This window comes from Pinus tabuliformis, chromosome Q (genome assembly GCF_031772625.1).
Source record: "Pinus tabuliformis cultivar Carrire ecotype Pingquan chromosome Q, CPIR1, whole genome shotgun sequence".
Classification (NCBI taxonomy): Eukaryota; Viridiplantae; Streptophyta; class Pinopsida; order Pinales; family Pinaceae; genus Pinus; species Pinus tabuliformis.
In genome coordinates this window covers 1,265,973,899-1,265,986,426 of record NC_142296.1, presented here as the reverse complement: position 1 = coordinate 1,265,986,426, position 12,528 = coordinate 1,265,973,899, and the positions used below count along the sequence as shown (strand labels likewise).

At 37.2% G+C, this 12,528-nt stretch overlaps 1 protein-coding gene, 1 long non-coding RNA gene and 1 pseudogene across 2 annotated transcripts; all 3 read left to right on the top strand.

Annotated features, from left to right (window-relative positions):
- Positions 1-2,461: 2,461 nt before the first annotated feature.
- On the top strand, positions 2,462-2,870 carry LOC149224440 (uncharacterized). The gene is made up of 2 exons (XR_016249069.1): positions 2,462-2,593; positions 2,711-2,870. It is a non-coding gene; the product is annotated as an uncharacterized LOC149224440 (long non-coding RNA).
- Positions 2,871-2,928: 58 nt separating this feature from the next.
- LOC149224439 (nucleobase-ascorbate transporter 2-like) lies at positions 2,929-5,268 on the top strand (annotated as a pseudogene).
- A 4-nt stretch (positions 5,269-5,272) lies between these two features.
- On the top strand, positions 5,273-6,763 carry LOC149224438 (nucleobase-ascorbate transporter 6-like). Its single transcript, XM_089383562.1, has 3 exons — positions 5,273-5,443; positions 5,540-5,617; positions 5,915-6,763. Exons 1-3 carry the CDS (start codon positions 5,422-5,424, stop codon positions 6,070-6,072), a joined length of 258 nt encoding a protein of 85 aa, XP_089239688.1. The 5' UTR covers positions 5,273-5,421; the 3' UTR covers positions 6,073-6,763.
- Positions 6,764-12,528: the final 5,765 nt, after the last annotated feature.

Here is a 12,528-nt window from a genome sequence, read left to right as displayed (position 1 = left end):
TCAATCAGAACCCTAGATTTCCCGCCAATTCCTTCATTTTCTCTAACTTCCCCAACCAAATCTGGATCCTTCTCTAGATCATTCTTTTTCCCTCTGTCATTATCTATGTCATTTTCTAAATCACTACTTTCCTTCTTATCTCTAATTTGGAGTTTGTTGGACTTAGAAATTTGGGGTTTTGCAAGAGGAGCTTTGAGCTTGGAATATCGATGGGCCAATTAATTGTCAAGTCCAGCGGAGTCGAAGCCTCCAACATCTGAATTCAACAGTGAATGTAAGGGTTTGGTTGATCCGTGGGAGTCGAGATTAAGTTGCAATGCACTTTCATCTTGGAACTGTGCGAGAAGTTGATTGACCTGTTCATCATTCTCTTCTCCTCGCAGCAACTTGCTCCAAATTGTGCTGCTGGAAGACCTTCCATCCATTTTATTACGTCGTAAGGCGTTTCCCTCTGAAATCAACTCCCTCAACTGCCTCTCTGTCATAATCCTGATCGTTAGATAGATTGTTAGACGTTTAAATGTTTTTCGACCATTGGATGTTACTAACCATCAAGTACACTAAATCTTGATTTGCAGTATTATAACCATAGTCTCATTTACAATTCTTTCGGTTCGGTGGCTCCGCTGGATGCAACAAATCGATTCGATGGCTCCGCTGGGTGCATACAAAGTGGTGGCCGTGGGCCGACCCCGTGATCAGAAAGGCGATATAGTGGAAATATATGATTCCACTTACAGGTCATGGCGTATTGCAGGAACCATGCCCGAGGATTTGTGGGTAGTGCGGCCACATATGGGAATGACTTTGCTTTTTTGTGATGGTACTTTCTATTGTTTGATCATCAGTGGCATCAGTGGCTGGTGGGTCATAATGGGTTTCAATCGGAAATGGGACTTCCATTTCTGCACCCTTGCTAGAGCTGGCCAAGAAAAAACACATGTTCCCTTACCTGCTCACCTGTGGGTCGCAGGTTCTAGTTACAGGTGGGAAGGTCAAAGACAGAGAGGGGCTTTTGCACGAGGTTATTTTATGGGATTTTCAAAAGGTGAAGGCAGACTCCTTTGTTTCTTCATCCTCATGCTAGAAAGAGGTAGCCAGAATGCTTCTGTTTCTTCATCCTCATGCTGGAAAGAGGTCACCAGAATGCCTCCATCCTTGTGTGAGGATGTTAACAAGACATTGTATAATATTCACAACAAGTATCTGCTTCAAATGCTACAACAGAAAAAACAGGTAATCCAAATATTTCTGAAGATAAAAGGCCTCCAACTCAATCCTCATTGCCCAAAATGCCCTGTGTTTCAACTACTGGACTAGGCCCAAATGGGAAAAAATCAGTGGATTCTTGTACAATTATAGCAGAGATGAGGTTAGTATAGTTTGTGTGTGCCATGGCACATTCTTGTCACCTGCAAAGTTTGTGCAGCATTCAGGTCGTACAAACCTTTCACATCCTAAAAGGCACATTGTTGTCAATCCATCCCCATCTTCAAATGAAGATGCATCAACCCTGCAATGAAAAGTTATCCAAATAAAATCTTGGATGTATACCTAAAAAAAACGTTTCCCTGAAGGATTATCTCTATGTCACTTGCCCCAGAAAAGGTTTTTGAAATTGAGTGACTAGACATCCAATTTGGAAGCACTCCTCTTCTGCTCACAGAGCAGAATTTTGCTTCTAAACCTGGCAATCCCAAGATTAGGATTCCAATCTCTCTATGGTTTGACCCCTCCTGTGTGACATGATTTCCATTTCCATTCTTTCCATGCTCTGCCCTATCTGTATAGCATGCAGTTCAATTCAATTGCCTTTATGGGCGAGTTTCATTTCCAATTTCTTTGTGGTTTGCTCCACTGGTGTGGTATGAGTTTCAATCCCAATTTTCTATGGTTTGCTTCACCTGTATGGCATGCGTTTCAATTTGAGTCTCTTTGTGGTTTGTCTCAATGTATGACACAACTTTCAATTCAAATCTCTTTCTGGGTTGCCGCAGTTGGTCTGCTCCACCTCTACGACTTGATTTTTAATTTCAATCACTCTACGGTTTGGTCCATCTGCATGGCACAAGTTTCAATTCAAGTCTCTTTTTAGGCTTCCCCTCATGTATGGGATACGTTTAAATTCCAATTTCTCTTTTGTTTGCCCCATTCTTATAGCATAATTTTCAATTTGAGTTTCTCTGTGGTCAGCGTCACCTTTATGGCATGAGTTTCGATTCCTATTCCACTGTAGTTTACTGTTTTCTCCACCTCTATGGCATTAGTTTTAATTTGGGTCTCTTTACGATCTGCCTGACCCGTATGGTATGAGTTTCCATTCCAATCTCACTATGGGTTGTCCTACTTGTATGGCACATGTTTATCAAAATTATCTCTCTACTGCGTACCCATTCTACTCTTATTTTAGTAGATGAGCTCCCTGAAATCTATGCAACCTCTTGCAAACACTCAATTTTATGATAGAAGTATTCATATATATGATAACAAAAGTAGAAGTCGATCAAATTTAAGTAGATCCAATCTTGGTTCAAGAAGTCGAAACACTGCAAATCATCCTGGGATTCAGTGGTCTGTGGGCTGTTGTTTTAAGGTTGGTTTGATCTCTATGCATTTTCTCAAGTAATTTCATTCAAATTTTCTACATGTACTAAGGATTTACAGTCTGTAGATCCTGATTTCGTTGTCTTGATGGCATGGTGCGTGTCAGGTATCTGAGTCCTCTTTCAGCAGTTCCGCTAGTAACTCTTGTTGCTCTTGGGCTCTATGAACTTGGGTTCCCGGGGGTAAGTGGACACTGAGCACCATTTCTGTTATGTTCACTTGGCTTAAACAAATTCTATTTCAGAAGCTGATCTCTATTGCACTCACTTGGTATTAAACAAATTTTCTATTTGCTTGAATAGAATTCATATGCTTCAAGTTTCAATGAATGCCATAATTGCATTTGAGTTATATGGGTATAGAATTCCTAAGCTTGAGTGCCCTAGTCCAGCATTTTTGTTAGTTAATATGGAAAGCTGCAGGGTACTCAAAATTACAGTGTGATTACAACTGGTTTGGAACAGAAGGACCTGCTCAAGTATGCTAGCTAACTTGACTAGCACCCATATTGCTTGGATAATTACGGGCTTGATGACGATTTTTATTAAACAAGGTCCATCTGTTGGAATTTCATTTATCTTGAAGCAATAGATATTTTGATTTGATATCTGTAGACTCTTCTTTTGAATGGAGGCAGTGTGTGCTTTTCTGCATTGTAGGTGATTTCTAGACAGATAGTTTGGTTGGAACTTAACACCTGCTTTTACATAGATACTCAGGATGAAATATATTGCATAAACTATATGAAACAGAAAATGTTTTTGGGAAATGTATTATGAATAAAAAATGTTTCAGAAATGTTTGACTTAGATTAGTCATGATTTACTCCTAATTATATCATCTAATATATATTTAAGGTTTAAACTTTTAACACAATAGCATATTATGTACGATCTTTATTAATATTAATCACATTAGTAATAAGCAGTGTTCGGAGTTGGACTGTTTCACAAATGGATCATGGTAAGTTCTGAAAAGAATTATTTCCAGTTTGTTTTGAAACTTCTCTTGTGAAAATTTAGGCTATAATGACTAAATGACATAGCTACTGAATCCTTTTGAATCCAGTGGATTCGATTTTACTTGCGCTGATACACTTTCTAGCTTGAGTAGCTAGCATAGATGAAGTCCTTTCATTTGGTTCAAATGTATTTCAAAAATATTTGCATGCACTAAAAGTATTAGTGACTAGCATAAGAATGACCTAACTCAAGTGTTGTCAAATTAATGAACTTTAACTCACTAAAATTGACCTGATATGTCTTCAACCAAATCATGTCAGTTTATTCAGCTATTAGTTAATAGCCCAACTCTTAGTTTTTATTTTAACTTTCATCCAGTTAAACTTGCATTTACAATAATAAGTTTTGGGTCCTATCGAAACCAGTTTTGCAATTTTCAATAGATTGATAGGTTTTTCGCGTCAAACTTGGAATTTCTTCTGTTCACCAAACACCCATACGTTTGGATATCCATATTACCTGCCTTCAAATTTATGTTTGGATGTATATTTTGTAATATCTATTCTATTTGAATTTCCGTTTTGTTTGAAAATATATCCTCTTTTTAAAAAAAAAGAAGTCAAATGAAGTGTTGTACTCTGATGTTATTTACAGGTGGGGAAATGCGTTGAAATAGGGCTTCCACAACTTATTGCACTGGTCTTCTTTTCACAGGTAAGGAATTAAACAATTACCATTATGTCTAAACTTCTAGAGTGTATCTCTCTAGATATATATCATATATCATGTTCCTAGTCTTTCCATGCTTTTTTAAATCTGTTGTATTAAATGATTTGTAATTGGAAAGATTGTGACACTAATTTGTTGCAGAATGAAACTAACTGATTAAACTCTTTTGTCCTCCCTTTCAGTCTGGTCGACATATCAAGACTCGTAAGAAGCCTTTATTTGAACGTTTTGCCATCATAATTGCAGTTGCTATTGTGTGGGCATATGCCCATATTCTCACTATAGGTGGAGCATACAAGCATACCCCTCAAAGGACCCAAGCCCATTGCTGAACAGACCGTTCTAGACTAGTTAGTGGTGCCAAATGGTATGCATTCTTACAAGAAGCATGCATACTAATTGTCATGTCACTTCATACAGTACGTTCTCATGCAAAGCCTCAGCATGGTCTTTATTATTCTGCAGGATAAGTGTTCCATATCCATTTCAATGGGGAGGACCTGTTTTTGATGGAGGACAGTCTTTTGCAATGATGGCTGCAGCATTTGTGTCTCTTGTTGAGGTCTGCCTGCTTGCCATATATCAGATATACTTTCTTCTCTTTTATTTTCTTTATCCCGTTGACATTTCTGATAGTTATCTATGGGTTTCTATTTAAAAACAAAATTGGGTATTGACTACTATTTTTTTTTTCTTTCATAAATTTGCAGTCTACTGGTGCATTCTATGTTGTTTCAAGGTTTGCAAGTGCCACACCTCCCCCTCAATCTATCATCAGCCGTGGTATAGGCTGGCAGGTAAGGAAATGGATTCGTTGCTTTCACCCTTATGGCTTCAGGTAATTGGAAGATTGTATCATTGTCGTTGATGGAATGTAATGGTCCTCTCTACAAGGAATTGGAATTTTATTGGATGGGATGTTTGGAACTGGAAATGGGTCCATAGTATCAGTGTAAGAACCAGGCAACTTGACCCATTTCTGGCAACTTTAGCTGCAACTTGACCCATTTCTGGCAATACTAGCTCTGAAATTTGTCTTATCTTGGGAATTTGCAGTGAGAATGTTGGTCTTTTGGGGTTGACATGAGTTGGGAGTCGCAGGGTGCTCCAGATATCAGCAGGATTTATGATATTCTTCTCTGTTCTTGGTGATAATCAACTCAAGTTGGGATATTGTTCTCATTTTGGGGTTTATTCCCTAGTCTAGGATTTTGCATTGCTAATTTCATGTTAATGTGTTCCAGGCAAATTTGGAGCAATCTTTGCTTCTATTCCAGCACCCATTGTTGCTGCCATGTACTGTCTCCTCTTTGGTTATGTTGGTATGTATACGGTGTACAAAAATCCTATGTGCTGAGCTGTAAAGTCGGTCAACTAGTAATATCTTAGCTGTTGCCATAATGTATAATGGATGTATGCATAAAACCTTAAGGTTAACTCATATTGGTAGACACTTAGTTTGTACAATGCAATTTCAACATATTAGGGTAAAACAACAATTCATTGGGTACCTATATTGGCAGACAGTTTGTACGATGCAGCTTTAAAATTGTAGGGTAGAACAGAAATTCTTTGGGTTTTGCCTCATGTCTGAAATTTTTTGTATTCTTGATGAGCAGCTCGTGGGGGTCTCAGTTTCCTTCAATTTTGCAATCTAAATAGTTTCAGGACGAAGTTCATCTTGGGCTTCTCTCTGTTTTTTGGATTATCAGTACCACAATACTTCAATGAATTTACAGTTTCTTCTGGTCATGGTCCAGTCCACACTCATGGATGATGGGTAGGGTTCTTACAACTTCTTTCAGGGACTAAATTGAAATTTTTTGGCTAGCAGTTCGTTGTGGCAACATTCCCTTCATTCTTCAAATTTCAATGTTTTTAACTTTAAACATTTTTGAATGGCTTTTTTAACAGTTCAATGACATTATCAATGTGATTTTCTCGTCACCACCTTTAGTTGCTGGCAGCGTAGCATTGTTTTTGGATAACACTCTACATATGGGGGAGAGTTCAACAAGGAAAGACAGAGGCCATCATTGGTGGGATAAGTTTTGTTCATTCAAAACCGATCCTAGAAGTGAAGAGTTTTATGCTCTCCCTTTCAACCTGACCAAGTTTTTCCCATCTGTCTGAGGATGAAACTCTATTTTAGAGGTGGGGTCTCTATTTTATCAATAGCCTTGGTGCATTTGGAGAATAATTAGAGTGTCTTCAATTCAGAAAGAGACAACTTCACAGTGTGAAATCTAAGATGTCTATATTTTATATCTATCACTTTGATAGGGAACTGCTTTCACGAATTATCTTAAATGGATGCCTCTGTGCCCTGGTCAATCATTTTCAGAGCACTTCAAGATCACTGCTCTTGGCAAGCAGCAAAAGGAGAATAATGAAAAGGAAAAGTACATTTCAGACTCTCAGAGTGGTCAATATGCTATCTTGACTCCAATTCAAAAGAGGCATGTTGTGCATAGAGTAGTTTATTTTTGTAAGTACTTTTGAAGATGCAACATAATGTTTTTGTTGTTGGTGCTTCAAATTGAACCAATGAGCATTTATCTGGAACTCGAGAGTCATATAGAGTCATTTTATAGTAATGATATCTTAAGCCCCCTTGCAAAGGCATTAGTAGGAACTAGCAGTACAATTGCTTTCTGATATTCTCCACGCATAATGCGAGAATTATTAGTTATTCATAGCACATGTTTAAAATATAATTTTTTTGGTAAACGTTGTTTGCCTTTGAAATAAAGGCTTCAGCTCCTGTTGACAGGGCACTTTAGGCTTACCATTAACTTTAGCTTCATGATTTTCTTCCAAAATGAGTGCATGGAAATTATTGCAGCAAAAATGAAATGACATTGGAAAAGTAACGAAAAATATAGTACGGCTTTTCAGATGGCATTCCATGCAATGTATCACAGATTTCTTTTGGGCATTGTCATCTATTCTTTTGTACTTTTTATTATGTTCTACATATGGGGGATTTTTTTCTTATGCATTTTATGCATCATGATCAGATATGCTTACTATTGTTAGCTTCATCCTAGGTATATACTTTTCAGTTTTTCATGACAGAATCATTTGTAGTTCTCCTGGGGGTAGGTAGCATTCACACATGTTGCCACCAATATAACAGGGGCCGCTAGAGTTGCAAGATCATCCCCATGTTGTAAACTTTATCTGATAACATAACAACAAAGGGAAATTCTGAACATCCATTGCATCTACCTTGTTTTTTAAGAAAGTTCTGAGCATTCTTGGATTGAATGTTTGCTTTGGAGATTGTACATGTTGGTGGAAGAGAGTAAAAGGAAGGTCATCTTCTCTCTGTATTGTTATTGCTAGGCCATCACATGTAGAATATTTCTATACCTTTCTAACCAAGTATAAGTTATGTAGTAGTATTAGAACCTGAAAATGTTAGATCCTTGTGTACCTTCAATTGATGCAATGATGCTTCAGCCATATTGGTCGATTCCAAAAAGAAAGGGTTCAATAGTTAGTATATCATCTGAATAGATACCCTCCACATGTGGGTGCCTTGAACCAATAACATGGAGATGTGTGCAAGGGAACCTATTCAAATGGAGATACATCAATAGGTGGAGCACTCCAATGAAACAAATTCCATAATAAGTTGACTGGTTTACTTCTTAAGGAAGATGCTTGTTCTTTTAAATATAGGCTGGAAAAGGTCAGTCCCTTGGTTTACTTGTTTGCTCAATTGCCTTCTTAAGGAAGATGCTTGTTCTTTTAAATATAGGTTGGAAAAGGTCAGTCCCTTGGTTTACTTGTTTGCTCAATTGCTGGGGGAATGTACCATTTGGAGGAAGATGCAAGTATTTGGAATGGCCTATGAAGGTTGGAGTACCCACTTTGGGGCCCCACACATATTTGAAAGTGTTTCTTGCAGAAGTATTTACCCTTGAAGCACCTTTGGAAGATGGATGTTAAGCATTGAAGCCCTTTGTTTCCAATGTTATGGAGGTATTCCTCTCTTTGGGGGCTATTTGGTGTAGAGTATTGTACATGTGGCATTAAAAAAACTCAATTTTTATGTACAAATCTGTGGAATAAGTTCTCCCTTTGGCAACTGTTTTTTTAACCCATTATAGCCCTAGAGTCAGTCCTCCAACAAAAATGCATCTTTCCACTTCAAAAATACTATTATTTTTTATTGCAACTACACATATAACATAAAAATTAAAAGGTAATTGGAAGAAACCTAATAGTATATAATATATATTGTCAAACAAAACATACCATAAACCTCAAACTTCGGTATATAGGAACAAAGCAACCCTACCAATAATTAATCTTCTACATGACTTGGACATATATAAATTTTTTATCCATTATTATTTTCTTAATTTTGAAAACCAAAGTAATTTTTTTTATCAAAATTCTACAAGGCTTATTTGTTAATCAGGTAGCTGATCTATTCCTTTATGTACTCTGCAATGCTTGATGACAAACTATGAAAGGTTCGTAACTTTGCTATCACAAATGTGTTTTTTTTTTCCTTTTTCTTGATTTTATCAACGATTAGGAATTACGGGAGTGTTGATTATAGTTTTAGTTGTAGCCTTTCAACTTTTTGGGCTTATTTTCTTATATGAAACATTTGTGCAGGGTTTCAATGAAATAACATTTCATTGAGTATGTATTTACAAATAAGTGATTTCGGGATCAAATCCCATAAAGTAATTTTATATTTTCTCTTCAAATTCTTTCAAGTTTTTGAAAGTAAAAACAATGAATTATCAATATAATTTTACCATAATAAAAAACAATTAGAAAGACTTTAACCAGCTCAAATTGCTCATCTCCATCTCTTCTAGAAAACTTCCCATGTAAAAATATTGGGAGTATACTTTTAATTAAGTAGGAATTTATACAAAAATTATTATTTTAATCAAATTAAAACTTTTCCAATTCAACAATTCCAATTTAATAATCTTATTGGCCTCTCTTTGTACCTTTTGGGACAATTGCTAGTATATACACCAACCATGTACTGGATTGATAGGTTGATTTTAAAGTGTACAGGGCAATTGTAACAAAATGACATGAGAGTCTTTCAAAAAACCACATAGTAAATAAATATACATAATAGATGAATATATCTTTTAATTTAATGATTATATTTTCCAACAACGGCACTCAAAACCACATAGTAAATAAATATACATAATAGAGGAATATATGTTTTTCTTATGACTATTATGTATTTTGAGTATTGATTGGTCTATATTAGTCAATTTTAATGGACTACCCTTCCTAGAAGTCACCATATACAAAAGTGTATAAAGACTTCTTAAGAAAAGGAAGACATCATTATTGCTCCAAAATTCTCCGTAGAGCCAACTTTTCATTTCCGTCATCAATTGAGAGTACCTATTTCTTGAGTCTCTGGTGTCTTCTATAGACATAGTCTTCACCTCTATCATTTTATTGGATTCCCTAAGTTCTCTTAAATCTTCCATTATCAGGGAACTGCAACCATAGATTTTTATTATTTGAAGTGTTTTCAAATTGAAATAACTCTTTGGAAATACCTTCAATGCTGGGCATTCTACTATGATGAACGTTTCAAGTACTGGCACTGCTCCTTATTTTACGATTGGCAACTCTTCTAATTCATGTGACCCAACAATTGAAAATATCTTCAATAAAGAAAATGCCTCCTTGTCACCGAATCCCTGAGGAAACCTCTTTAATCTAGAGCATTCAATTATTTCCAATTGTTGCAGATTGTTGAGCTTATGCAGATGTGAAAGTTCTTCCAACATATTACACTTGTATAATATAAGACTAGTCATATTCTGAAAAGCACAAAAACTATTTTCCATTCTAACCAAGTCAGGACACTCCATGTACAATTTTCTCATATACAGTTTTCTCAGCTTTGACATATTATTCATGTCACTCGGCAGAGATCTCACCTTTGTGAGCTCTAACACGAGGGTGTTCATTTCAATCATATTCCCTAATGTGCCTTCCCTAATAACGCCCCCATTGTTTGTTAAATGGAGCCTGGTGAGTTGCTTTAAGTTGGCCAGACGCTAATGCTGGCCACTTTTTTCCATTTCTTGGGCTCACCTTTTTCCCATAGATTGGTGCATCCATACATTGTCAAACCCTGCAAAGAGGTGAGCCTTGAGATGCTGCAAGGTAGACACTGAAAATGACCACATTTATCCATGGCTAGATGCCCTAAAGATTTCAAATTATGAAGGGCAGACGGTAATTCCGTGATTCTAGAGCGGCTTAGATCAAGGATCTCCAGGTTTCCAAGATTTGTAAGAGATGCAGGTAGAAATTTGATGGGAATACCTGATAAAAAGAGGCATCTTAGCTGTTTCAAACACCCCACACTCTCCGGTAATGACTGCACTGACGTCCCACTCAAATCCAGAACCTTAAGAGAGACCATTCTCCCAATAACCCTTTTTGGAATTTTTGTTAGACATTTGTTACCATCTATTAACAATGAACATAGTTTCGGAACTCTCGTTGACTCAGGGACCGAACACAGTTCGTTATTACTGAACAAAATCTGACTGCATCTGGAACATTCATTTTCATTCAACGTGCTCAAATCCTGACCCACATGGCAAAAGAAAGTTTCTTCGGCCTTGGCAACACGGATTCCCAAATCGCGCAGGAAGTTGTGTATCCTGAAGAAGATTGCACCCGTCAATGCTTCTCACAACGGGTTCAATCAAACAATGATCTGCCAAAAGGTTGAGATAAACTCCTCCCACTGCGAATGGGTTGTAGCTAAGTTGATGGCGATATTTTCGTGCCAGCAGCCCTTCTCCCACCCACAATGGAATCACATGGTTGGCATGAATAATTTGGTCTTCTGTGAATGTTGCGGCCATGTATAGAAAGCATAATTGCAAATGAATATCACATTTAACTCATGGAATATAAATGCAAGTGTCCAATCTATGCTTTATCGTCCACTTTTGCATGCAATTTTCTTTATTGATTCTTATTTTCAATGACCATTTACATTTATGCCTTATAGCGTTTCTTTTGCAACATCTGGTGCAAATGCTAGTTTTTGAAGTGTCAAGGTTGTGTGTTTTCTGGTTTTGAAACTGCAATGTCTCTGTGTAGAAAATTAATAGGCTTCATTTCTGGTTGTTCACACAAATAAATCCTGTGAAAATAGAAATGCCATTAGCCGAGAAATATTTATTCAACCATTGCGACAAAATTGCAGAAAAATGAATGTCGAAAATTGTGTGCCACATGTTAATCAGAAAGTTCCTGCCCTAAAATTTTCTCTTCTTCTTCATCAATCAGAACCCTAGATTTCCCGCCAATTCCTTTGTTTTCTCTAACGTCCCCAATCAAATCTGGATCTTTCTCTAGATCATTCTTTTTCCCTCTGTCATTATCTATGCCGTTTTCTAAATCACTACTTTCCTTCTTATCTCTAATTTGGAGTTTGTTGGACTTAGCAATTTGGGGTTTTGCAGGAGGAGGAGCTTTGAGCTTGGAATATCGATGGGCCAATTCATTGTCAAGTCCAGCGGAGTCGAAGTCTCCAACATCTGAATTCAGTGGTGAATGTAAGGGTTTGCTTGATCTGTGGGAGTCGAGATTAAGTTGCAATGCACTTTCATCTTGGAACTGTGCGAGAGGTTGATTGACCTATTCATCATTCTCTTCTCCTGTCAGCAACCTACTCCAAATTGTGATACTGGAAGACCCTCCGTCCATTTTATTTTTGAAGTGTCAAGGTTGTGTGTCTTCTGGTTTCAAAACTACAACGTCTCTGTGCAGAAAATTAATAGGCGAGGGAAGAGACATTGAGGATATACACGAAATGGGAGCGACGACCAGAGATGCAATGAACTTGGACCTCATTCCGTGCAAATACATGATGTAAAATCTGTGCATAAGGACTATAGCCAGATGTCGAGTAGGAAACCATGCCAGATGTCAATAGTAGAATGAAAGTGTTGACGAAGAAGTTGATGCATAGGAAGGCCTATTGGCCTAAAAATCCCTGAAAACCTACTCCTTTCAAGCTTAATGGAATCCTGAACAGAAGCTAGCAGCTTCTGCACTTGTTCCTCTTCACAAAGCCTGTTTCTCCAGAATTACTGATTTTTTCTTTCTGGGTTCCTACTGCTTTCTCACGGGAATCGATCCCCTGGCTTTCCTATGGCTCAGCCAAACTCTGGGACTCACTAATTACGATATTTTTGGC